The following is a 27,810-nucleotide window of genomic DNA, read 5'->3' on the forward strand; positions in this document are numbered from 1 at the left end:
TAAAATGATCAGACCACCATAATTTCCATTAATTGTGTTTCCTGTTTCTTTTCAATATAGAAGAAAGAAAACGAATGTTTAAGGGCACAAATTCAATTACTGGAAGAGGTGGTAGGTTGTTATGTTTGAACAGATGTCATTTCACATCTGAAGGTATTGGTTTTGCTTATTGTGATTTAGATCATTGTTTATCATTGGTTTGATATCATGATATGTCTGGCATTTGAATCTACTCTGGCTGAAACATTTACTCTTATCTTAGATCATACCTATTTCAAATTAAATATCTATTTAACATTGTTCACAAAATAGAATCAATAAGACTGCAGTCAACTCTCATCCATAAATGCTTGTTGAATTATGTAGTGGCATTGGATTCATGTTGAACATGTTTTATAGAATGAAAAACTTGCCCAAGAGAAATCCTTTAACAAAACCTGCCTTGCCAAACTAATGAAAATGCAGTCTGAAATGAGGGTGAGTGCCTTTGGAACTAAAGCAAATACAGCTGTAAATTTTGTATTTTGACAGTAATTAAAACAATGAAAAATTTAGGTTATGTTTTCAATGCTTTACAGAAGGAACTAGATGAAACACATGTTTTGTTGGCATCAAAAGACAGGGAAATCACACAGGTGAGTTAACATATTCAAAATGGAAATGTGGCAAAACATGTTTTTTCTGTTTGACTTTGAAACTGAACTGAAAATTATGGAAACTATTTTATTTCAGAAAACAATGCTCATTGAAGAGTTAAAATTCTCTCAAATGGAGAACCACAGAATCATTGAGGTATTCTTTTCATTCCATGTTGGTTTGTGTAACAGTAAACTTGTGTTTCAAATTATGTTGGTCTGTTATTGAGCATTTGTTGTAGAAGATGAATTAAAACTGTAACATAATGTGAAAAATTAAATTTTTGTGTATATCTTTTAGTTAAGATGAAAATAAATCCTTACTATTTTTAAGACAAGAATTTTAAGATCTGGTCTGCAACATGGCAAATGTTTAATGCAAGGTAAAATTGAGAAATTATCTTATGCATGAAGATTACAGTACTGCCTGAGTAATTAATTACATAACTGTAATATTTCCCAAAGTAAGAACGCCAATATACAGATTATGTTCTTGTAGGTATACTTATATTGTTTGAAAATGGAACTCTTTGTGTAGTATAATACGTAATGCACTGTAATACTCGTTGTAGGGAATGTATTCAGAAGTACAGAGACTTCAAGAAAATGCTCGGCATGGGCTGTTGAGGTAGGCAATGTGTCCATATGTAAATCATCTTCTACAAAACAAATGAGGAAACTTATGCCAGCCTGTTGGCTGGGCAAGGGAGCCATACAGACATGCCAGGTCACCTGGAACATATTTGATTTTGAAGTAAGACGTGCTACACATGTTGTTATTTCACTGCACCACAGACAGGCCAGTTTCATTGTGCTGTACCAGACGGATCAGACAGCTGCTCTTTTTTCCAGCTCGTAGCAGCTGTGCTCAGGTGAGGTGCTGGTATAAAGGGTGAAGTTTTGGTGGCACTCTAGAGGACTTTAATCTAACAGTTTGGTTTTTGCAGATGCAATGTAACCCTACCCTGCCCCTTGGGAAAGTATGACACTCCTCCCCATCAACACTCACTACAGTCAGAAATCCAGGAACTGCAAGAGGTAATACGGGATGACTAAAACTAAAGAGTATCACAGTGACAACTGCTGTGCCTGTGTCCATTCTGGTATCTCATTTTCAGTGAAAGATGTGTCCAAGACAGATGCAGGCAGTGGCTGGTTGGATCTTTAAAAACTACATGATTACATTACACTATAACTTCATTGTTATACTTCATTGTCTTTAATGGGCAAAAAAATTAATGGGTGGCAAAGTGACGCAGTGGTGTGCACTGCTGCCTTGCATCGTGGGACCTCTGAGTTCATTTCCTGGAGGGCTATGGGCATGTGTTCACATGGGTTTCCTCCCACAGCCCAGAGACTAACTGGTGGGTTAATTGGCTTCTGGGAACACTGGTCCTGGTGTGAATGTGTGTGTCTGTGTGACCTGTGATGGACTAGTGTCCCATTCAAGGTTTAACCGGAGTTGCACCCATTGCTTGGTTGGATAGGCTCCGGCTACACCCCACAGCATTGATTGGATAATGCAGTTAGAAAAGGGATGGATGGAAAATTTTAGTTTTGAAATAGCAGTTGAATTTACATTATCTCCCATAGTGGACCCCCCACTGATAGACAGCTGATCTGAAATATTATCGAGTTCTTAAATTTGTATCAATCCAGGCATTAGAGCTAACTATAAGAGTAATAAACATTGCTTTTTACATACAACCCAGTAAAGAATTGAAGCTTTTATGGTCATGGTAACTTTTATAATGCTATTAGCTGTGACAATATCAGTGACAAAGTAATTCATTCTACAACATCTGTAGTGCTGTGACATTTTTGTTGTAGCTTGGCAGTACTGAAGAGGCAAACAGTCCTCTTTGTGGGCTATTGTCCTCCACCAACCAGAAGGATGAGTTTCAGAAGCTTCTGCATCAGATTAAATCACAGGAACACATTCAAATGCTTCACACCGAACCTGAACAGAGGGTAAGGTGCCCGTGTGCTACACAGAGCAAACAATATTCAAAGATACTGGCATTCATGTTACAGGAGTCCTAAACCAGCCAGGATAATTTCTTTAGGAAAATATTATTAATTTTATATATTGAAATCATGTTAACAAAAGAGGCAAACAGCTGAGTGACGCCTAAAACCAGTCATTACATATAAACTTAAATGTATAGATTGGTTATATAAATAATATCTGTATACACAATTATAAATAACTTACCGAAGCATGTACTCCTAAATTACATTTCCCTGATGACTTCCTTTCCATCATTTTTTGTCCGAAAGTCAAATTCTGTAAGTAATTATGACGCTTGTGAGAGTTGTATTTAGAATATGGGTTACTACATGGTTAACCCCCTTCTGTCTCAAAATGCAGCTCTTGTATGGGAATCTGTTAATGATCACAGCAAATTACATAAGAAGCTCTTCTAGTCAGTTTTGTGACTAACACTGGATTATCTGCCTTTCTAAATTTTTCACTAGATTTGGGATGCAGTGTTTTTATAGGCATAGAAACAGATATATTACTGAAACCTCAGGTGTTATATTTATTTTCATTTCCAGTTTAAAACAACTTGTTTATTCCATTTCCATAAAATACTTAGGGAGATCATTTATTGATCTTTGTGGTAAAAGTCAAAGCTTATTAATAGCTTAACATTTGAGTTATGGATTGCTAAACATAAGAATGTATAAAAACATACGGACAAGAGGAGTTCTTTCTTTAGCTACTTTAATTGCTAGTAGCTAACAAACCTCTGGTTCTCAGTCAGCCCATTCCCAAAGCCAGAGATTCAGCTTAATCAACTGTTATTCTCTCCAAGATACTTGGATTTATTGTGAATTTGTATTTTGCTTTTATAATACTGACAAAAAACATTTGCTCATTTAGTCTCCATTGTGAAATTCCTTTTCTTCTTTCATCTTTACTCCTCCTGCATCTTTTTAATTTTTATCATTTTATATGTCGCTTTCTTCCTCCCTGCATTTCTATTAACTGATTTATTAAACAATTTTGGGTCCTTGCTTTCTGGCCTTTAATTAACTTATAACTTATAATTAACTTATTCTAATAACTCTTGGGATTTCTCTGGTCTGTGCTTCAAGTATCTTTAAACTGCCACCACCCATTTTCATTAGATGTAATGTTCGCCTGTTTAATGTTGGTGGACATCTTTCTTTTAATTTCTTTCAGGATACAATTAAAGGTGCCAGGAATAAAGTTGTGGAAAGATTAGAAAGAGCCTACTTTCAATGTCAGCAGCAACATTCAAGCACCAAGCAGCATCTGGCAAATGTGTATGTGAGTTTTATTTGAAGTGTTGCATTGTTTCAGATATGTACTCCAGTATTGACCAGTAATGTCTACACAATAATACTAATTAGAGCAAAAACTGATCTGGAGTAGATCAAATTCTTATTTTTTCTTTATTCATTTAAATCAGTTTTTATATTTGATCTTGCTAATAACTTTGGATGCTTGCTTGACAGAAAAATAGAAAAAAACGTTCTCAAGCAGTCTTGGGCTAAAACGTTCATGTACTATAGTTCTAATAAGAATCACATTTTCTTGATAGAATACGAGAGCTTGAGTTGCTGAAAGTCCTGAAGTCTGAAGCTGAGGATAAGGTGTTGGAGCAGGAGCAAGGGCTGGCAGAGGCTGAGAAAGACAATAAAGAGGCAAAGAAGATGGCTGCTATGAACTGGTGGAGAGCTTTAAAAGCAGAAGAGGAGAAAATCAGAGCCAAAGACGAAACTGCTCAGGTGACTCGGGTGTGTGTAGAAACAAAAGAAAAGCTCCTACAAGCCCAGGGCGTAATCAAGGAGATGGAAAGCAAGTTGTGTCATTTGGAAGCGTCATTAATGGAGGCTCAGCAAAAAGTTCCTGAGGCTGAAACAAGAGGTCAAACAAGCGAAGAGGCAGTGCCCACCAACCATACAACCTGGGAACAAGGAGCAGTTTTACCAGAAAAAAAGGTCATGGAAGATGGACAAAAAACAGCACAAAATAAGCTGATTTTAGCTGATGCAGATACCTGTGAGCCAGAAGTCATTAACTTAAAAGAATCGGCTTTGCAAAGCTTTCTGGGGTCCTTGAAGAAAATGGAGGAAACGACGAGCCAAGTGGCAGAGCTCATCAGACTTGGCGAGCAGAGGTTTGTGGTTGCTAAGGAAAAACTGGATGCAGTGACAGAAAGAATCGAAGCTGCTTTGGAAAGAGCTGAAAATGCGGAAATACAGTTCAACCTGCTGGAGTCTAGGGTCTCTGCAAAAAATGAGGTATCTGTCTATTTTCCTAAAACGTCTCACAGCACCTATCCCGAAATGGAGAGTATAACATCCAGGAGCATCATGTAAAGCTTTCTTTCGTGTGTATGAAAATCAAAGCCAGTTCCTCTGAGAGATTGTCTCACAGTACAGAATTATGCTGACATATCTGTCTAGAGCATGAGAGGAAAGGGTAATTAAAAGCTCTAGATAACTACAAAGGTGTATGCTTGTAATAACCAGACATATATCTTCAGTTACTGAGCATCAGTAGGTTTATTTAATTATACAAAACAATAATGGTCTACAAAAAGAGATGTAATATAAAGGAAGGTTCTGTTTTCTTGTATGTTTGACCTTGCACATCTTTCCATCATGAGCAAAGATGACATTATGATACTGGAGGAATGACATTTGTAATGTGTTCTTTTGTTTATAGGCCTGTATTTGAAAAGAGTTCTTTTAATTTCAAAATAAAACAAAGACTAGTTCTTGTTGCAGGGGAAGACAAATAGATGGACACACTCACTGAAGGTCTGTTTAATGTCAATGCCATAGTTTATCCTTTCATTTTATTTTATTTTTTTTGTTTAATATTTTTCCCCAAGTTAGTAATTATTTTCAGTTTGTCTGATACTATCTGTTTATCTGAACAATACGAAATGCCACTTAATGCGAACTTGACATTTTGCACTCTTTCCCGAATGCTACCTCTGACGTTTGTTCCAAGTGCTTAACTCACACTTCTGGGAAAGAGGAGTGAGACTGTAAACTAACATTTGACCACTGGTTTTATTCTCAAGCCTACAGATTCCAGATCACCCACTGGGTCTGTGGGTGGATCACCCTCTGTGGCCTTTTCTGAGACACACAATACAGAGAAATTCACTTGTCCGGCTCCGAAAGCAACCACCATCTGCCAATCCTCTCCTTGTGATGTTACAAATGGTAAAGTTAAATAACTTGAAACTGCTGTTAAATGCCTGAGTTTTCCTTGGCTGCTCTTTTCCTGTTGTGTCCACAGAGACCCCTGTCATTCATTGGTCATGGCATTCTGCCAGTATCATTCTCTCAGGCCCTAATTCAGTGTAGCTTGAGTGAAAAAAAATCTAAGAAAGAATAAATTTAAGGCAAACATAAAAAGCCAATGTTTATATTTACAGATACATGAGGAGTTACCAATTTTTTTTTGCTATAAAAGCTATATGTTTAATTATTAAAACTAAAGTACCCTTATAAAACCATTATGGTCTAAAGCCACCCCCGATTCCAAAGGTTAATTCTGCTTTAATGCTTCAATAAAAGCTATCCAAAGAGAGGATTAATGAGCATGTCATTCCATTCTATCTCTACATTTTCACGGAGTCTGAATCCAAGGAAATTACATTACTGAGGTTGTGATGCATTGAGGTTTGTTTGCTTTAGTGAATCCAGCTAGTCTTCTGCTTAAGCCATCTATTGGAGATGAAGACAAATCTCCCAAAGGTCCTGTGGAAAGCTGGGTCAACAGTTGGACTTTCTTATCACATAACACATGTTCCTCTGAGATCTTTAAGGCCTTTCATGACCCAGAGTGCTTTGAATGAGTTAATTGAAAGCATGCCAAAGAAAATTAAAAAGGCATCCTATTTAATTGTGTTTCTGTTTAATCTGAATTCTCAGTACATATTTTACAGCACTATCTCAATACACTTTTAAAACCTTCAACACCTAAAATCAAATTATCTGTAAATTATTGTCTTTTTGAATGTGGAGTCACACTCTACTCTTATTTACCCCCAAACTCTGAAGTACTATGTTCAGATATAATGTGCAAATCACGGGTGTTGTTTGCAGTTTGTAAAGGCAATAAATTAAGAAATCTTGCCTACATGGAAAGTAGCTTCTAAATTATTTCAAACCTTGACTCATTGATCATTTTAAAAGGATAAATTTAAGTGTTAAACTTGGTTTGTCGGGCATTAATTCTGTTTGCTGTCTAAAGAGTTTGATTTTGCCTTTTGAAAACACAAAGCACAACAGAAAAAAACATTATTTACATTGACTACTAAAATAATTAATTCGATTTCTGAGCCACATTCCAAGCTTTCACAGAACATTCAAAAGAAGTAGCTTCTGTTTCTTGCTTTCTGGAGGAAATTATCTGAATGTCCCTTGTTCAGAGTTCACACACTGTACAGTGCCACTTGTCCGCATTGCAAGCTTTGTTTTTACATCACCCAAGAGTGTTTTGTTTTCACTATCATGTTTCCCTCCATCTGGAACAAAAAAAGCAAATATTAAGCCTAGCATATGCATAATTGATCAGGCTTCCATTTAGGAGAAAATGCATCCTAGCAACACAGCAAAAAGAAAATCACTTTAAACGAAAACTCAGATTTTTAAATGTGTTTGTTGAGCCTGAATTATCCATTGTTTTTTAACAAAAGATAGGTGTACCTCAATGTTTCTTTACATTCATGTCTATGCATACTTTAAAAAAATAAATAAACAGAACCGATTTAACAGAAGTGGAAAAAAGAAAAAGGCATCATCTGCAAACAAGATGTCTGCCCATAGCATATAACCTTGTATTTGGTCTTTCAGTTTTAACAATGTTTTGAAGTGTGTTTTCTTTTATGAACTGTTTTTGTCTCATGTAAACTTAAAAAAATCAGTTACTTGACATTGATATCTGAGTTTTGTAGGGGTGGGAATTTAAAAAAATGCTTTTAGTAGCAATTCCTAAGATTTCTTGAATACGAATAAACCATAAAGACTGCTTCTGTGAATCTTTGCTTTAAATAGAGTAATAATTATTATTGGGTTTCATTGTATGGTAATTTTGTTTCTGGACATGTTGGATGTGTCATTGAGTAATAACTTTCTATCAGTACAAAAGAAGGGTGACACAAGGAGGTCATTGTAGGCCTAGTATTTTTAACCAGAGAATGGGCCCTACATGCAAATGGTTGCCAGGTTATTGTTGCCCTTAGATATGGAAAAGAGGTGAAAGAGATGCGCTTTCCTTGCTTAAATATGTGTGGAGGATGAAGCCACCAATGAGGTTGCATAAATTTCTGGGTGCGTCATCAGAAAAATGGGTTTTAAAACAGTCTTTAATTTGCATGGACAGTGGCTCAAATGCAAATGATTTTTTTTAACTTTGCATCTGATTTTATTTTAACAGGTGAAATCATTTCCCTGAGCACCACAAGACAAAGCAAGGTAAGAGAACAACATTTCCTAAATAAAATGTAAAACTAACTGGACAGCTTGAGGTGTTTTCTTTTAAAAAGAAAAAGGTCCAAATAATTTTTAGCCAGTGAGAATGCTGAGAGTTTATAAAAAACATGTCTTTACTTTAGTTCTGAATTTATAGGCTTTGTAGACTTCAGAATGTGTGGTGGTTGGATATACATCATGAGATATTGACTTAGACTTTTGTCTTTAAAATAACATTTTTACAACAGCATATCTGATTTAAAAAATATAATTCACAAACAATGCCAGTGGGAATTGTTATCATACCAACTTATCATGCTACAGTTTGTAAGTAAAAATACCTTTTCCCTTTTGCTATTGTATCTGCTGGATAGGTTAAACTCTATACACTAAGAGATGTTGTGAGTGTTCATCAACTGGTATCTTATATCTCTCTACTTTCTCTCTTAATTATGCCAAAAGACTGTATCTGGAAATCATTTCTGCGTTAAAATGCAGTTGGGGATTATTTTCTAAGAAGTGAGCAAAACACCGGCAATATATTTGTAAAATTTAAACCCTTTGACTCTAGATACATTTGGAAAGAAGTGTTTGAATTTTTTAATTGTGTGAATCAAGTTTCTTTGCAGTTTTTATTTACTGCTCACACAGATCTGTAAACCATAAGAGCAGTCTTCAAAATCTTGAAGCTAAAATCTTGAAGTCAATGAAAGAAGCAGTTTCATTGGTACCAGTAGTGTCAAGCATTTCAAATATTTTGTCCCAGACTGTTGATCTAACTTATCTTTGCTAATCATAGAAAAGTCAAGAAAGGGGTAACTGTTTTACAATATTTTTTAAACAGTAAAGAATACACACAAGACATAGAGACACAACTTATAGCACTGAAGAGTGAAATAATAATTAACTTTGAGAGATCTGAAGCTTTGTTCTATCTGATCTTAAAGTAAATAAATTGTTACAGCAATTTAACCAAGTCAAAATGAAGGCATTTAATGAATTTACAGCATCAGGTAGACAAGGTAGGTAAGTTTCCTAACCTGGAAGTGTTATGCAGATGGAAAAATGATACCCTGTTTGTATCGTAAGCATTATGTGACAACTCAAGGTAAAAAATAATTTCAGTCATCGTGTTTAACTTCAGTATTGTCAAAAACACTGAAAACACCAACATTGTGTAGCTGTTGTTGGGATTTAATAAGCATGTTTTAAGAAACAAGGAAAGGTTTAGTCCATGCAGAAAAGAGAAGAAAAGACACACAATGTTTCGTGCACACCCGAAGAAGGCTCTACAGCTGAAACATTGTGTTTCTTTTAACAGCACAATCTACATAGTCTACAGGTACAAGATCAGGTTTGAAGGGCTCATGTTAAGAGCAAAACAACAGCAGAGCAAAGAAACTAGATGTGAGTGGGCAAAAACAGTTGGACTGTATACAGATTTTGATGAGGAAAATTAGAATAGCACATTTTAAATATTTAATCTTTTCAGTGCTCATTTTAGAGAAGAATTGTTTTATTGAAAACCACAGGCCACTTATTACAACAGAAAAATGACAACATATAGTTTTTTTCCAATTTTGGTTGTGAGTGATAATAATTTGATTGGTAATATTAAGAATGTGAATTAAATCCTTTTCCCTTTTATTTTTCTTAATTTAATTTCAAGTACTGTATGAAAATACCTATTGTTACTATTATCCACAGCAGCAAAGCTAGAGATCAATAAGACGGTTTCTGCCCTTGATGTAAAACCACACAGCCAGTTTCTAATTAGCATACTGTTGACTAAATTATGAAAGAATGCAAAAAACCTGTACAGTTAGTTTTTCTAAAATTTACCATTCTGATCAGTGCAATGCCCTGTGTTTAGCAATCATTTAAAAGGTTTTTCAAAGTTTTTTAAGACAGCTGACAGAAATCCATCTTTAAAATAAAATTTACATTCAGACTGAATGCTAATAACCTATCTTTGATGCACTGAAAAGCTACACAGCTGAAGAGAACATTACAAGTGAAATGGAAAAGCACTATATCAGGATAACAGAAGCCTGGGAGATTAAGATTAAGTTATTTAACAATTTATTTTTAGTTTCATAAAGCAAACACCCCCCTACACTCACAAACACTCCTCTTAAAAAGAATGAATTCACGTATATCAGCAGAGAAAGGAATTTGCTGGAAATGTTTGATGCTGATTATGTTAACCCAGTGTATTGACACATTTGAATCAACAATCAATGAATGCATTTTCGATGTTAGATTGTAGATCTACTACTGTTACTTTAGAAGTTAGAACCAAAGAATAACCTTAGCTTGTTTTAGTTTAAGAAATATTAGTGCACTCATTTAGAATGTGTAGCTTAGAGGCCTCGTAAAATTTGCACTCTCTGCTCAAGGTGCTTTTAAGAATTTTTGGGATGTGCAGGAGATAGTAATAGCAACAGTTTAATTAGATGCAAAGTCCGGGGCTTCTTCTTTTGAAGATAAGGGCACTGTATTTGCTGTATTCTGTGATTCATGGTGATATGGGAAGCTCGGATGTACATCAGCTCCTCTCTCCACTCTCTCAGGAGTCTCGGATGAGAACTGCTTAACTGCATTCAAACTGAAAAAAAGGAGAGAGTGGTTTTCAAGGAGCAGAGTTTTTCAGCGGTCGCAGTCATTCTTCTGCTTAAGCTTCTCAAGCAGCCACTGCACAGCCAAAAGAGTCAGATGAAACATTGCCCTTAAATGGTAAAAGCTCCCAGGAGTGAAAGAGAGGCTGGCTTAAAAAAGAGGAAAAAAAGACTAGGAATTGTTCAGCTTTAGGTAAAATCTCCAAATCCAAGGAAGCTGGAAATTGGTGTTTGTTTGAGTACTCTGAAAGGCACAGCTGGGACCTTCTGCTGAAGTTAAGGTACAGTAATACATGATGTGCTTTGTACAGCCTTATTTTCTCAGGAAAGAGGGATACATGGTGGAGATGTGTGTGCCTGAAAATGTGAAGTTGGTGTCTGTTGGTTTTCTATACTTGTACTTGAAGGCAATGCTTGTGTTTAAGGCTTTGATAGGAATACAGTGACTGAGCTTTCTTCTGTTTTTCCATACGTCACAATCTGGTTTGGAGACGCACAGCAGTGAGAACTGGTAGACTTAATTTAATAGACTGCGCCCAAAAGACAACAGTAACATTTGGATTTAGCAGACAGTTCTCAGGATAAATGTGTATTTCTGTATTTGAATGGACATTTATCTTCAGGAAATGAGTTGTTTTTAAAGATTATTATAAATGCTTAAAGTTCCTTAATGTACAATACAGTTCATTTATTATAACACTGGGTCAGTTAATACATAAGGGCTTGTATAAAGCTCTTCCTCCATCTCTCTCACGCTCTCCGTCCTGTTTTCTTTTATGCCGTCAATATTACTTCCACATTCCTGATTTAACTGTGTGTGCTATAGACAACCACATTTTAAACAGATTCTGTTAATTTATATTATCTTACATTAAAGTAAAGAGGTTATAGCATTTAGTTTCTCATGAAATAATAATTAAATGTGTTGCCTTACGGTGACATTTGACCCCTCAGCTCTAAGAGCGGGTAAATGCTCTGTATCCTTTCCAAGTTTATGTTGCTGACATGTCCTTAAAATAGACACAGTCAGTACTGAGCCCCTCAGGCTCCTGTTCACTGAGCAGCACAAGTACAACAAAACAGGAAATTATATAAAATAATGCGATTTTGTGAATTCCAGATGTATCAGTTATCTCTGCTTTTGCAGTTTTCTAACGTTAAGAGCAATCCTTAAGGGCACGCTGTCATACAATGGAAAGAAGATAACAACATCATTGTTTAAAACTGTAAAAAAAACACAGTATAGCATATTGTGGTGCCCTAAACTGTTCAATGTACAGGAAACTATACTGACATCTTTCTTTTTGTGCCCCATGATTTATTTTGTGAAAAAAGAAAGAAACCATGTATATTTTCTTTTTTCTTGCTGTTTTTAAGTGCATTGGGTGCTTCTGAAGAGGTGGATGAAATCTATTATTTTCTTGGCATAGTGGGCAAGTTGACAAACAACATACAAATATGTACACATCTTTACAAGATTACAAGAGAGAGGGGCATTCCTATAGAAGTGTGCATGTGTAGAGAGAGAAAGAAGTTTGAGTGTTGTAGGCATTTCCTTTTGGTCAGAACCTCGGTCCAAAAAAAGACATAATGGTATATTGTCTCATCAGATACTCACTTGGGTGTCAGTGAGCTTACAACTGAACTCAGTTTTAAAATGTGTTACTGAAATCTGCAGACTTAGTTTGCTGTGGCAGTTTTCTGTTTGCTTTACAGTATGTGGCAAAAAAAGCAGCTGTGATAAAGGGTGTTTGTAGTTCCTGCAGCACAGTTGCAGAGGTTGAGGGTTCGTTCTTGACGGGTGTCGCCAAAGAAGCAGAAGTTGCTGACTTGTACTTGTCAGAGCCCAGCAGACTGTTAAAGATTTGTGGATTTTCACTTAAAGATCCCCTGGCTGTGTGCAAGAGGAACCACAGTACAGAGCTGAATTAGTTGCAGTCTCTGATGTCATACAACAGGCAAATTCGGCACTTGCAGGATTCTCTGCTCTGTTGGCTTTTCTCTAGGTGGGGGTACTCCTTGTGTTCCATTGTGTGGGGATCCCACTTGCGTATTATATTGTTGCCTTTCCACAAATCCTTGCCTCAGGATTGAAGTTATGGGGAGCCTCTTTCATTAAACTCTGTATTTCCACCTGACGTTTTTTGGGGGAGGGGAGAATTTCTTCCCAAATAACATCCCTACCCCCAGCAGAAACGGTTCTGTGAGCATTTTGAGGAATCTCCTCAACAGGTTTTAATGGATTAGTATTAGAAGCCACTTTCTGCTGCCTGGTTCTCTCAGGAAGTTTCCTAATATTTGGGTATGCCCTTGGTAACCATGCCAGTTATCTGGCCAAAATATTTTCTGGAGCAGCCCGTGGTCTGTTTAACAATAGCTCTCTCACTATAACAAATGTAACAGAGAAGTTTACAGATTAGGCCTTTTTGTTTTTAACCTCCTGCAATTATTGGGTTTTCCTTGCTTGTCAAATGTAATACCAGTCTATGTATGCAGCCTTTTCCTGGCAGGCTCCTGGAAGAGGCACTTTCAAATGCAGTAAACTTTTGCAGTACACAAATGCTTCACCTTCCTTAAATACCTCTGACTGGGCTTCAGTGCTTAATCGGAAACATTTAAAGGAGGTGAAACGAGTAAGGCTGTTATGTTTCATGAGTGTTAACTTTATAAGGTGTACATTTTAACATGAGTTAAATTGCAAAAAATGCATGCTTTGTATATAGGATAAAGTGAGGTTGGCTGGCCTACTACAGCTATACAGTAACATGAAAAGTGTGCATTATGGGTACAAATTCAAAAGAGAGAATGGGGAGTGCATTGCTAGCACAATGACCATAACCACAATAGGAAGGTGGAGCATAGCAGAAAGACATGGACACAGACATATATCACATTAAGCTGATATAATAACCTCTGGTGTTTACTGTCTTTGTTTAGAGGTCCCACCTACTTGCTAATTAAAAGATCCCACAACTCTGCTTGCAGGTGTAAGCCTGTTTACCCTGCTGTCCTAGCTCAGTTCCACTCTGGGCTTGACCAATCTGTGTTCCCAGAAGTCTCCGTAAATGCTGTATGTTCTTATGTCTCCATCTGACCTGCTGTGCAGCAGAGATGCTGGCATACAGTATAATGACTGCCATGTGTCACCCCAGTGCTATATTTCAGTGGTGGGTGAAGTGTGTCCAGAGGTGTATGTGAAACATATATTTCAGCCAAATATTTCTGCTAATGGAGGCTGTGACCAAATCTAAGTCTACTCTACATCTACATCATACTGGCACCACCACTGAGAACAGTGACCCTTTCTGAGCTTCTAAACACTGACTACAAATGGAATGGTTACCAGGGCAGGCCAGTCTTACTTTTCCAAAAATGCGCCCTGTGATATAGCAGCACACACAGATGTTGTCCTCATGATCGATAGCCTTGACCTACCAATCCAGTGGAGATTTCCCAAATCTCCAAGCTTGCTGCTTGGTGTCCTGGAAAACATCCTTGACATGTGCCCAAGCTCTCGTAGAGCACGACAGCACAGCAGCTGGGGGGAGACGTGTGATGAAAGCGCCATCCGGAATAAATATCTAATCTTCGACCTGGTTTTGACCTGCTGTGAAAAACCCAGAAGCTCCTAAATTGGATCCAAACAGAAGGTTGTTGCTATGGGCACTGGATGCATAAATGGCACATTAAGAGTTCTGTGGAATGTGACTGTGTGCTCCTAGATCGAACTATGGACCTATGAAAACATAGCTTTCTATACAACTCTGATGGTGACATTCCCTCTGCTCTTGACCAATTCTTAAATTGGACTTATACTTCTTACTTCAAGTCAGCCATACAAAAGAGAAGCTGTATATAAAACTAGTCCTGAGCCTTCAAAGCTCTCGGTCAAAAATCTGTTGAAACAAAGAATTAATCCTTTATTATGGTAATAATACCCTTTTAAAACTCCCAAAGAAAATAATTCATGCTTGTCACAGCTCATTGATTTAACATTGCCTGTTAAGGCTTTCATACAACTTGTCTTTGGTCTACAGAGGAATGCTCTTGCCTTGCATCACAAGGACTGCCATGGAAATTGAAATTATTCATTTTGTATGCTTTTTAATATCCAAAACATAATTGGAATACAATATATCTGAAAAAGTTTCTCTCCTTTGTGGAAATCAAACCATGCCAAAGTTGAATTCCGTTGGGTAGACAATGTAAATACCTTTGATTGACAACTCTGTTTGTTTCAGAAAAGAATTAGGCTTGTTTGTAGTTCTAAATATATACATATGCCCATTCCTTAGGTCTTTATCGAACTTTGAATGGTAGTTAACTGATAACACTCTGTAATTCAACATGATTGTTTTTCAGTAGATGGGTGTTCTAATTTATTGTTTTCTTCTTAGGTTAAGTTCCATGTTAATTGTTACATTGAAACAATCCTAGGATGAAGTTATTGCCAAGATACACATCAAAAATACATTTAACTATTGTGTAACTTATTGTATCTTGATACAGGACACTGAGCAGGACAAACTATAGAAAATACATACCATGTCACAGGGCAAAAGTCATTGCAGAATAATCACTGTATAACGGGAATACAAATATCTGTCATGGGATATATATATAAAGTATCAGAATCAGAAGATGGACGTATGTTTAGTCAATGTAAACACCACCATATCCTTGAAGAGTTTTGTCTTACAATATCTGTTTTTATCCATCTTCCTACGTTACCCACTATCTCTGCACTCTGCTTTAGCTCTGTCTCGGGGCTCAGATTATGTGAACGAGTATTATATCATTTTCTCTTCATCAGGATAAAGAGAGCTCCTGCACTGTCTGTGTCAATGATCGACCATCACGAATCCAACATCCTTTCTTCAGCGTTTGTTCAGGGCAGCATTATATCAGCAAGGATAGTTCAAGACATGACACTTCTCTACTAGGTACACAATTTGTGCAAATCATTGTTCTGTTTACCTGTTTTGTCCAAAAGTGATTCCTACAGATCTGGCAGAGGGTAACAGTAAACGGTTTGAAATAGGTTTATTTAGCCTGGATTAAATCTTTTTAGAGGTTACATACAGTAAAATGTTTTCATAATTTTCATAACCCTTTATAACTATTGTTCGAAATATAATAAAAAATACTAAAGGTGTGATGGAGGTTACATAAAGCTTAATTCAAAGAAAGCTTTACCTTATATTCTTAACACCACACTCCCTAAAATGAAAATTGACTTGAAAAAAACTATCTTTAAACTGTTGTATTTTGTTGTCTGAGATTTTATTCATCTTCTTCTATTTCTGGAACTATTTGTTGATAAATTGCTACTGATTCAGTAAAATAAAATTGTTTAAACTCATCTTAATTTAATGAAAATGTATACTTGTAGCTTTTTAAGGATTGCTATGTCCTCATAGTAACCACATTTCATTGGCTCAGACATGTCTCCATTTTAAAATCTGCGACAGTCACTTCCTGTCATGCAGAATTCTGTAACTGCTGTGTATAATAAATCTAGTTCATCATTCCAACAGATGCATTGGCTTTGGAGCTCCTGAAGACAGAGCTACAGACAAACAGCTGTTGTGTCAGACAATTGTCACCTAATCACAGCCAGGGGAGATGTCAGAACCATTTATCTGACAACTGTGAATGTAAAGAGACAGATGAAGATGTAGAAAGGTAAGTTCTTCTGTTTATAAAATAGGATTCAGTTAAGACCTGTGTTGTTTTCTATTTAGCTGGAAATGCAGTTGAGTTAAAAAGTGTTTTTTCATTGTTAGTTCAAAAAGTTAGTTTTATTGTCTGGATGAAAAACATCATACACGCTTTCTCATTCCAGCGCACAACACCATAATAAAACAGCTGGCCACTGTCAAACATTTTGCATTTTTTAATTGTAACTTTCCAACAATAAAAAGCCCAATTAAAGTCCCCAGTGTCTGAATGACAATGCACTATGCAATAATACCGTTGACATTGAAACTTAAGAAATACTTCTATAACGACAAAACCTGGACTATACATGTAAAAATAATGCATTTATGAATTTATTTAATATTACCATATGTTATGACAGAAACTGATTACCTATTGTACATAAAGTATGTATGCCTGTTTATTATAATGCAAGGTTCTTTATAACATTTATTTTTGAATATATTTTTTTTAGTTTAAATTATGTAATTGTTTTTTTCCTCCATTCTCCTACCAAACTAAGACTTCTGCTTTCTGGAGTTTGTTTTGTAAATGTATAGTACGTTACTGAACTGGTTAGAGTAGGAGTGAAAAACAGGAGCTGAAGAAGCACACTCCTCATCTTAAGACATTATGTTTTTTCTTCTTACCTTTTACTGTACGTTTCAGCACAGGATTAATCTCTTGTTTCTATGTGACTGAACAGTTTGTTAATTAATTATTTCAGCTTTAAGGTCATTACCAGCTCTGACTGCTGCCAGACAGACCCAAAGGACAATGGAGATAATCAGGCCCTAGTGGAACAGAGCACAACTGCTACTCACACAGACCCGGTGAGTTAATAGGTCTCCCCTCTTCTGTGTAACAGTGGAGACACATCTGTTTACACAAGCCCACTACAATTACCTGTGTGGAAGATTGCATGGTTAATCTATCATCAATTAGGTTTTCTGATCAAACATTTTCGTTCTTTGTAACATTTGCTAAAAGAAAGGGAAAATCTATTCTAGGTACTGTCAGAAATAGACATATATTTTTCTATGGTATATCTTAATTCTCTTAACCCACTTTCTTCAGAGCTCCCATTTTTAGTATTTTTTCGAATTGCTGTATTTTGTTGTATACTGTCTTCTGTTTTCAGTGTTAATCTAAAAATTATTCAAATTCAAAACCATTACAAATTCAGAAACAATAACGTAGCTAGGGATTTACCAAAATGCATGTGGTAAGATCTAATGATCACTAAACTCAATATAAAAGAAGCATGCAACACGATGGATGTGATTTCTTAGAGACACAGGTTTGTTTGGGTGTCTCATGGAAGTGTGATTTAGAAGGGAAGCAGTGTTATAGCTTCTATATATCTGTTAGCCAACTGTGTAGATAGGATACAGAAAAGCAAGTACTTCCTGTTGAATGTTTTATATACAACACAACATCTGAACCACCGTGGCAACAAGGTGATCTCTGATGACATATCCAGACTTTGTCCTTTAGACTTGAAAGTGCAGACTTGCATGTGTACCACAAAACCACTGCAAATACCTTTTCCATTTAAGGAATACATCCTTTTAAGATCATCTCTTCCAGGAGACATTCTCCTCTGAAGTAGAGTTTTTTTCCATCTTGTTGATTGGTCTTAGAATGCAGTCTGGAACCTAAGTTTGCCATTTCAACATGGATGTTCCATATTTATGAATAAAGACACAGGACGTCAAGGAGTAAGGAAGTAGGAATGTACTGCAGGCAATAACATAACAAATTACTCGCACTGACAAGGTATTAGCTATAATTAGACATTCCAACAAAATCTGGTTGTGGTTATTGCAGTTGAAATGCAACACTAGCATAATACTTAATTGTTCTCTTAGAAGGAATAGGTTTTAAAGTTGTTTTTATCATTGTTAGAAAGATCTAGGTTTTCCTGCTTCAGTCATTACTACTGAAGCATAGGCTATATTATATAAACAAAGTGGTTGCACTGAGTACTACTTTTTAAAACTTTCATAAGAAAGTGTGTAATATTTAGAAATATATCGAATCAACTCAGTTTTTTCTTTTCAACCCTATTTTATATTCATGTCCTTTATAAACATACAGTATAGGCAATGTTTGTCATTTTTACTCTGATTTAATGCAAGCAAAGGTTAATCTTTCTGTTACATTTTTAAGAAATATGGGTGAGTTTAGTTTATGGAAGAATACATTCCTGTCTGACTCACATGAAATGCTTTGAGCCACATTTGATCACGAGCACTTCAATACATCAGGTTTGTTAGTAACAAAAATAACAGTCTTTGGATCCTGAATAGGGGGAGGATTTCAGCAAAGTGGTCAAAATATTAAAAAAACTTTAGTAAAGGCCTTATTTTAGAAACAAAATCAGGGGCCCAGAGCTTTTAAGTGTTTGTCAGCGATATACTGCTTCATAAAATACTTTTCAGCACTTAGCGGTAAGTCATTATTGGCTTACTCTGTACACACAGTATGCTTGTTAATTTCTCAAGATACTGAAGAAGCACTTAACTGGAATAGATGTTTGTTACTCTTGAGAGCATGAATTCACAGCAAACACTACAGTTCTGAGTCTGATTGTCAGTTCTAGACCACTGCTGGTACTTGAGCCATGACAGATACACAACAGCTGATCATTGCATTTTCTTTGCTCCCACTCGTAATGCCCAAGGAGCCCAAGAAACGTATTAGTTGCCTGTGGACCTCAGGAAAATGAGGATTAGTGGAGTGGGAGTCTGTGGGGGCTTTTGTAAGGCCTTTTGGCCAACTAGCCCACCCCCTGATGTTTCCCTCACAGCAGCATGGAGCCCCAGGGACTTGTAACCAACATACAATTCTGCATGTGCAGGATTCAAACCAGCAGCTTTCATGGGCTCATCTCTCCCTTCAGTGCCATCTCATTCTGCTTTCTGAGGGCCTGTTCTGCAATTCGAAATTTAAAGTGATTCCTTCAGTCTCTTCATAACATAATATCCTAACAGGTTTCTGTTGTAGGTGTGTGGAATTTCTTAAAATAATCCGTCTGTTTAACATCTGTTACAAGCCTAAATATTACCAGAATAAAATGTCAAGGACATTTATTCTGGAAGTATGAATGCCTTATAACATCTTTGAGAAAAATAATATTGCACATTTTAAGAGTGACTTATAATATCTACACAGTCAAAGATTAAGGCCTATAAAATTACATGAGTGTGTTTTATTGCAGTTGCGAGTTAATGATTCCAAAAAGCTTCTGAAGAAAGTAATATTGACTTTCACTGGGGGCAAATGTGGTGGATTGACAAAAGGAATCCCACTATTGAGCATTTCCCGTTGGGAACACTCGTTGCCTTACCTGTTTTCATGAGAAAAGGGTGACTTTGGCATAGTGAACGCTATATATACTATATATATTGCTCACACCTGAAAAAGGCTTCACAGCCAAAACGTTGTGTTTTCTCTCTTCTCTTTTCAGCATGGAATAAACCTATAATTTGTTCCTTTGCAGACTATATTTACTGTATGTTGGATAAGGTATTATGGTTTAATCTGCCTGTTGATGTTCGAGCAGTGAGAAGGTAATGTGATTGGGGCGTTTTGTGACACGTTTTAGCAGCCTGTAGAGGACGAGGCCTGGCAGCCTTGCAGCCAGGCGTTAAGCGTTCGACCCAGTGAGCAGCCCCCTTCTGCCCCATCTGGCCCAGCCAAGAACGGCCGCCCTCTCCTCAGGCCCAGACCCAGCCACCCGCCAACAATGCCTACCCTCCCTGAAGAAGAGGAGGACTCTCCTGAGGAACTAGACAGCTCATCCAGCTCTCCAGTCACTGTAAGGAAGTCTCCAAACTCCTCTATCAACTCTTCAACCTCTCCTAGATAAGTGCTTGCTTGTCTAGAACTTTTGTACTGGGGTAACTACAGAGGTTTTGTCATTTTTATATCTATTTCCAAAGTTTAAATATAGATAAAAGCTGACATATTAACATTTGCTCCTCTATTCATGTCTGCAATATTCCTTTCTAACGTAAAAGTGCACATTTTATATTCCCCTTAATAAAAAAGGTTGCCTACTCCTTCATGCATTCTGTTCTTAGTAATAAAGATAACCCTGTCCTGTTTCATTTCTGTCACATTTTTCCTCCCTACATAATGTAATTCTTTTTATTCTTGGTAAAGACAGCCTGACTTATAGTATGTTTTTTTTTCATTCAAAAGACCTTCTTGAGATTAGAGCAAGAACTATAAATGAAGAACTGTTGCTGCAGAATCATTCAGAACAGGACAGGACTTTTGCATTTTTTTAATGGACAGACACACAAGAAGATTTGCAGAAGAATTGGCTTGTGATGTGACAGAATCTGGTCTGAACTAGAAATCTCTTGAGGAGAGAACCTTAACCCCTCTTTCTGCTCTATTTCTTTTAAGTCCTTGAAGAACTCTTGGTGCTCTGTTGGTTCATATGGTTTGTCCTCAGATTTTTCCAATGTAATCTGGCCGTTTTATAACCACATTAAAACTTTGTTCAAAAAGACAGCTTTACCATTCCAGTGAACCGTCTTCTTAAAGACACATTTTATGTGCCTTTTAATTTTGATCTCGCCTTGTCAGTTTGTGTACTAGAAAAGTATGCTAATGGATTTTTTATAATCACTAAGCAAGTTTGGTGTCCAGGGAGTTGGCAACACAGTTCTGTATGTTTCAGAGACTTCAAAGTGCTTTAGATCAGAGTTTAATACGTACAGCAAAATCACTCTGTTACAGTACTGTAGTAAAGTCAAGCATAAAATAGTTTAGACAATAGCAAATAGTAAATTGCTAATAGTAACTGAAAGTAAAATTATAGCCCTCCCTGTTTTATAATCTATTTTTATCCTTAAGACTTCAAAACAAAATTAGATATGCTGTTTCTGACACAACCTATCAAATAAAGTTCTACATCCAATAATTATAATTATTAAATATTTTTGTTAACCAAGACGAGAAAGTCTCATAAAAAAACTTGGCATTTGATTCCTTCTGTTTACCAAAATTTGAAAAGGTCGCTTTCACTGTTTTAGCTTCTCTTCTTTAAATAAATCTGAAGATAAAGCTGCGATGAGTCATTGAATTTGAACTGGGCTTCAGTTTATCCCAAGAGAAATCGTTTATGTCTGTAAAGAAAGAGGATATAAAAATTAATAGGGCAATGATTTAAAAATGTTTCAGTTGGAAAGTTGTCTTGCTGGCTTTTTGAACATCTGCCCTTCGGTGAAACCGAGCTGCTACTTTACATAGCAAGACAAACAGTTAAAATCCACTTGTTTTCCCACGAGTGTATACTAAGATCATAGCCCACATTTTAATGACATTGAAATTAATTAATTTGCCTATAAAATAGTCGCAATCAGCAAGATCTTTAAGAATCCAAGATCTGGTTGATTTTCCTTCAGCATTTTCGGTTAGATGGGATATAGCCTGAGAAATTCATAGGAAATAATTAGTAAGAGCACCTACAGCTGAGTAGTTAATGTTGGAAAATGGAGACCTATGTTCTGAAGCCTTAGGCGGTCTTTTTTAAATTGTACTAATAACAAAACCCTCTTTGTCCTTTGGAGAGATATTGTATATACAGTATGCTTTTACAGAGTTTGGGTTTTTGACTAATGCAATGAAAACTTATATAATCCTCTGGAATTTCAATTGTTTGTGCTCAGGGCTCTGATAAAAGCCACATGCTGAGAAGGAGTGCGTTTTGAACCTTTGTTTATAGTAAGCAATAATACATTAATGATGAGGAAAAGGAAACATGACCACGTGTTTATATCTCTATTCTGCTGTTTTTCTGCTGTACTGTCACATGGCTTAATTAAAATGAGTTCTCCCATTAAAGTACTTTCGGAAAACCGTTGTAAATAATTCTAGTTTCCCCATTATCAATAACACTCTTTTATGTTTAGCCTCACATTCGTTTTTTGAAGCTGTGTCCCAGACATGAACAAAGTGACATGCTATGTACTTTTACACACAGTTCCCTGTGCTGATCTGCATGATGTTTCTCTGTACGTAGTTTACGCCTGTTTTGACCAGAATGGTCCCTGGACCAGTCTCTGCTCCTTCCATTGTTTTACCAAGACAAGGTGCCCCTGTGGACCAAGATTCTAAACCTCTTGAACAGACCAGGTAATAAGATATTGTTGCCATAAAAGTGGTATAACAGAAGAATATTAGAAAGTGTTAATGTAGCAGTAGTTAAACTGTGCTTTCAACTTTTGAGTACCCAACCGTAGAGAGTCCCTGAAGTCCCAAAAAGAGTACTCCTTGAGAGAATTTGTGTACCAAAGCCCTCATTTAAAACTGAAAGGATCTTGTATGAGTCAAATTAGGTTGAGTTTGCAATCAGCATATCAGACATAGTTAGAGACAGATGTCAACTGTCTCTTCATCCTGGACAATAGAATATAATATTACCCAGACGTTCTGTAACTGATGCATGCACAACGACATGCATCCATTTTCACAGTTTATGTGTCATGTTTTATGTGAACTAAGGTAATTAATACAAGAGCTAGTTTAGATAATGCACAGTTGCTGTTTGGAGCCTTATGAGCTGTTCGTGTTTTTGGCTCCAATAAGTATGTCTCCACAATGTTTATTCAATGCATTTCAAAGGGATTAGTCGATAGACTGAAACAGTGTTCACTAGTTAGTGATGAAGAAGTAGTGTTTCAATTTATTTTCACAGACCACACAGTCCCAGGCCACGGCTCTCTCGAAGCTCATTCTCTTCAGGGAACCCAATAACAACAGTTGGTATGATTAGTAAATAACATCTCCTTTACTGCAACTTTAGCTTGTGTTTCTTAAACTAGTGTTACGTTTCTAGTCAATGCTGCTGGTGTCGTTTTCTTCATGCTTCAAGGAGTATTATCCTTAAATCTTGAGTATGTGGTACTCACATGTTAAATATGGCCACTTTATGCATTCAGTCATCTTATATAGACACTTGTATTATTTTCTTTCTTTCCTTAGGGTAGTATAGTGATATCAATTGAAGAAATCATTTCTCATCTGTGTGTCCCACTAGACAGTGAAGGCCATGTTATTGACCTGATAAAAGACCAGCTGCCAGATGTTGAACTTTCCAATGAAGACAAGAAGAAGAATCTGGAACTGCTTGAGGAAGCCAAGAAAGTCAGTGAGCGCTTCCTCATGCGAAGGGGTCGAAGGTCAATCTGCAGCCTTTCAGAATCCCCAACAGGTGCAGATCTTAATGTGGGAAGCAATTAACACAGTCTTGTTAAGGCCAGAGCCTGATGAAGGCAAAGCAATTAGGCTTTGATTTCTAACATGTTATCATGCACTGTAGATACCACAGTTACCCGCACGGCTTTAATGTTTTTACTTTGTGCCACCTACAGGGAGTTATTTGCAGAAAGAACAGCTTTACAGAGGATTTCAGTCATACAGCCATGCAGTTTCAATCATAAAACTGTACCAATTTAAGTGAAAAGCTAGCTACAAACCAAAGCTGTCATTTATATAGAGTTTTTCATCATGAATGACCACTGATGTGTGGTTCCACACGAGTGAGTTGTGTCAGCCATTATGTGCCTGCAGCAGATCAGGACACGCTTGGAACTGCCTGCTCTTCACAAACTGAATACAGGGAGAACTTTAGGAAGGCACTGGTTTGCACAACCTACTGGCCAACCAACAGTGCTTACTGTAACAGCTTGGTTTTCCTTAGAGGTCTTTCATTCTTATACTTTCCTGTCCTGGACTTGTTTAGCTTCTGAGATCTGACAAGTAATATGTGCAATCTCCAAAATATTATTCATATTTGTATATTTGTCATTGAGCACAAGTAGAGTCATTATTTCATTCTAACGAAGTTAGTTAGTTGAAGAAAAATGAAAAAATAAACAGGAAAGGTCACTTTTTATTTTTTAAATGAAGCATGAAAAGTAGGACCATCTGTTTTTCTAGTACTTTATTAATGAGAATTATAGATTATTACAGTTCTACAGTCATACTGACAATAACAACTATTTTAATTGTATTGCTTCATCAGTGTTTGATTTCTGCCATCCTTTTGTAATTAAGATTATTTTTTTGTCTTAAGAAGAAAATCTAATTGTGGAGTTAAAATATCATTTTTGCATTGTAATTAAGCGATAATTATGTTCTGTTTTAAAGGGGAACAAGAACATGTGTCAATACCATTCAGTGTTCCTTTTAAAGTTAGAAAAGAAGCTTATTTCTCATCAGTTTGTAATATGACTAACACAGTATTTCAAATCATTCTTGTAGAGCGTACGCACAGATACCCTCAGTATCAGACCCAACACAACATTAGATTAATAAAGTAATAATATGAAGAAAATAAAAACCTTTGCTGATGAGGCTAAGTGAAATACCCAGGTTGGGTATATAGAGGGTGTATAGAGCAAACTGTCTGTAAAGGTGAGGTATTGTAAATCGCCTCTTTGCAGGAAGCATTTTCTGGCTCTTTTGCTGCATTCCAGCATCTAATTTATTTTGATTCCTGCTGCTGTTGTGTGTTGACTTCTCAAGTTATCTTGCCTTAACATCCAGGGTATATTTGTGTTTGGAACAGCATACTGAGTGGGCGCCAGCTTCTTTACTCTGCTCGCTCCATGGAAACGGAAAGACGCAAGCATTTGTGCTCCAAATAATGTTTCCTTTTTTATCCGACTTTCAAATGTACTATGTGTCCGTCAAGAGGACAAAAATGGTTATGAAACTTTATTTTTTAAGCAACTTTAATAATTGTCGTGTTAAATAATTCTGGAAGACAGCCTCATGCTTTGTCTGTAGTTTGGCATGGGATTTAATCTGAAGATGGAGCCTGTGATGAGGAACATTTGGTATTTCAAACCAAGAAAAGGAGGAAATTCCTTACACAACGGCTTGTGGGAGTATGGAAGAAGCAACCCAGACATGTCATGGAAGCCGGTAGTCTGGTTTCTTTGAAGAAATGGATAGATGAGATCAATGGGATCAATAAACTAATAGTTACCATATTGGCTAGATGGGCGGAATGCCTGCCTCTCATCTGTAGTCTTGCTTATGTTATGAAATTGTTCAATATTTGAAAACTACTGTATAATCAAGAATAAAAATAATCTTTCAATGATCTGTTAGCCACTGCACAGACAGTGAATGTTTCTTTAGACACTTAACAGTTTTTGTTTTTTTTTGGTTGAACCGTTTTGCTATTAACCGGAGGACAGACTTTGAGATGGTTGAGGTTTTTCTTGTCACAAGTTGTGATTGTAGCTCTAAAGCTGCCATCTGTGCTCTTTCTTCAGGCATTCCCCTTAGAAAGGTGATTTATCTCACAATGGGATCTCACCATTTTAACAAGGTGCTGTCTTTGCTCGTACTGTAGGTCTCTCGCCCAATCCCACTCCTCGCTCCTCTCCAGTACCTTCAAGAAGCAGCTCCCTCACTGTGCCCCCACAGATTGGTATGTTCTGGAGCCCTTGGCTGTATCTCTGAGATCTGAGGAATCAGAATATGAGACATGCTATTGTTTGTCTTATTGAACTTCAATTCCTGCCGTCCTTCATAGTTTCAAAAATCTGCATCGTTCCCAAATTGTGGGTGTAGCCAGACCATAGCCAGTCATAATCTGACTATGAAGTATTATATTTTAGTTGTTATCTGCATAGTAATGCTTATTACTTTTCTTGAGTGACATTTAAATATTTCGTTTTAACTCTTCTGCACTCATTATATGCAAGTACAGATTTTCTACTTACTCTCTAAAGAGCTACTGCATTTTTCCAGCCACGTTTGCAAGTCTCAAGACTATACATGATATATATGTTTTTGTTTGTGTTTCTAGCTCCAGATGGGACAGAGGTAAATTATGTCAACCCCCCTATAAATCAGGTAGGCAGATCCACGTTTCCCCAGGAATTCCAGTGACCCCTTTTGTTACACCTGTAGCTAACACAGAATGTATAAACAGTTTAAATGCCCATCGCTCTGTGCTTTGTGTGGTCGCTGTAGCTTTTTAACTTTGCCCTGGACGGTTACCATGACACTAACATTGATGTGTGCCTTTTTCTGTTGTTATCTGTAGCATCTGGAAGTGCCCAGTCCCCGAGAGAAGTCCGACACCAGAGGGCAGGAGCCAGAGGTCAGTGCTGTTCGATTTCTTCACCCTAAGAAAGCTCAACATCCGAAACACTGGTTTTTCTTTCTACTTTTCAGCATGGAGTTAACTTCTGCTTGTTCCCTTGCAGTAAATATATATAGCGCATGCATTCATCGCACACGGGCTGCGGTACATTTCTATATTTTCTTCTCGTTGCTGTTCGTCAGAGCCCCAGGAAACCGTTGGACCGAAAGCCTCATGAGAAACGCAAGGTTTCACAAGGGACGCTGCCTGCGCGCCTCAGCGCCTACGAGGGCTCCAGCGAGGCAGCCGTGGAGCAAAAAGAGAACTGCGACCCCCGGCTCGGCGGCGAAACGAGAAAGAAGCCCCCTTCGTCCGCGGGCCGGGCCGAGTCGGAGGAGCCGGGCAGGGGCTCGGGGAGGAAGCACCTGGAGAGTCCCGACCCCCCCGTGGGGAAGGGGCCCGTGGCTCCGCCGCTGCCCTCCGGGGCCTGCACAGCGGAGCTGAAGTCCATCGGCTGCGGCCCCCCACTCATGCGGGCCGTGTCCTGGGATTCCGTAGGACCGGTCAGCATCAGAAACGGGACCCAGGCTTTCCCAGCGAAAAACGACGAGCCCTTGTCCTTTTATGACAAATCCAACATCGCGCTGCTAAAGGCTACGGGATACAAAGACTTCCCGGTTCAGCCGGTCAGGATGCAGAAGCTGGTCCAGATGCGTGAGGTAACTGCTCAGCTCGCACATTGTGCTCAGTCAAGGCCGTATGAGGTTGTATATTGGTTTTGACAAATATCACGTGATCTTTCCGCAACCACATAGTATCATTGAAATGGAACGAGTAAGGGTTTATTCCGTGCTGAAAAGAGAAGAAGGGAAACACAACGTTTCGGCTGTGGAGCCTTCTTCAGGCGTGAGAAAGACAGGGGAGTCGGCAGAGATTATATAGCATGGGAGAACAAAGGCCGGGAGTGTCGAGGAGGTAAAGGCGGAGGGGGGGCAGAGTGGGCAATCAGGTGGTGAGAGAGGTGAGAAGTCGAAACCTGCAAATGAATAGAGAGGATTCGAAGGAAATGAGTCTGTCGTTGAGAGAAGGGGAAAGGTGTGAACCTAGTTTCAGGATAATTTGGGTTTCGGATGTCTTTGAAATGTTCCCTGAATGTCAAGAGCAAGGTTTTCTGATTGTGGTATAGTGGTACATTTCATGAGGTCTCTATTACGTTTCTATTGTTATGTACTGTATGCATATGTATAGTATACAGTATATTTTGTTT

General features: G+C 37.4%; 1 protein-coding gene across 1 annotated transcript in view; it reads left to right on the forward strand.

Moving 5' to 3' along the window:
* Positions 1 to 134: 134 nt before the first annotated feature.
* Positions 135 to 27,810, forward strand: part of mrvi1 (murine retrovirus integration site 1 homolog) — a 40,248-nt gene continuing 12,572 nt past the window's right edge. Inside the window, exons 1-21 of the mRNA XM_015338480.2 lie at positions 135 to 477; positions 579 to 635; positions 733 to 792; positions 1,208 to 1,263; positions 1,583 to 1,673; positions 2,466 to 2,606; positions 3,826 to 3,929; positions 4,208 to 4,910; positions 5,702 to 5,846; positions 8,068 to 8,105; positions 15,534 to 15,663; positions 16,258 to 16,405; positions 17,148 to 17,253; positions 20,031 to 20,243; positions 22,461 to 22,573; positions 23,136 to 23,203; positions 23,478 to 23,651; positions 25,806 to 25,883; positions 26,265 to 26,311; positions 26,505 to 26,561; positions 26,747 to 27,262. Of these exons, the coding sequence (XP_015193966.2) occupies positions 454 to 477; positions 579 to 635; positions 733 to 792; positions 1,208 to 1,263; positions 1,583 to 1,673; positions 2,466 to 2,606; positions 3,826 to 3,929; positions 4,208 to 4,910; positions 5,702 to 5,846; positions 8,068 to 8,105; positions 15,534 to 15,663; positions 16,258 to 16,405; positions 17,148 to 17,253; positions 20,031 to 20,243; positions 22,461 to 22,573; positions 23,136 to 23,203; positions 23,478 to 23,651; positions 25,806 to 25,883; positions 26,265 to 26,311; positions 26,505 to 26,561; positions 26,747 to 27,262 (3,069 nt within the window). The 5' untranslated portion in view covers positions 135 to 453. The remainder of the gene's footprint in view (positions 478 to 578; positions 636 to 732; positions 793 to 1,207; positions 1,264 to 1,582; positions 1,674 to 2,465; positions 2,607 to 3,825; positions 3,930 to 4,207; positions 4,911 to 5,701; positions 5,847 to 8,067; positions 8,106 to 15,533; positions 15,664 to 16,257; positions 16,406 to 17,147; positions 17,254 to 20,030; positions 20,244 to 22,460; positions 22,574 to 23,135; positions 23,204 to 23,477; positions 23,652 to 25,805; positions 25,884 to 26,264; positions 26,312 to 26,504; positions 26,562 to 26,746; positions 27,263 to 27,810) is intronic.

The sequence above is a fragment of the Lepisosteus oculatus genome, chromosome 21 (assembly GCF_040954835.1).
Source record: "Lepisosteus oculatus isolate fLepOcu1 chromosome 21, fLepOcu1.hap2, whole genome shotgun sequence".
Taxonomy (NCBI): Eukaryota; Metazoa; Chordata; class Actinopteri; order Semionotiformes; family Lepisosteidae; genus Lepisosteus; species Lepisosteus oculatus.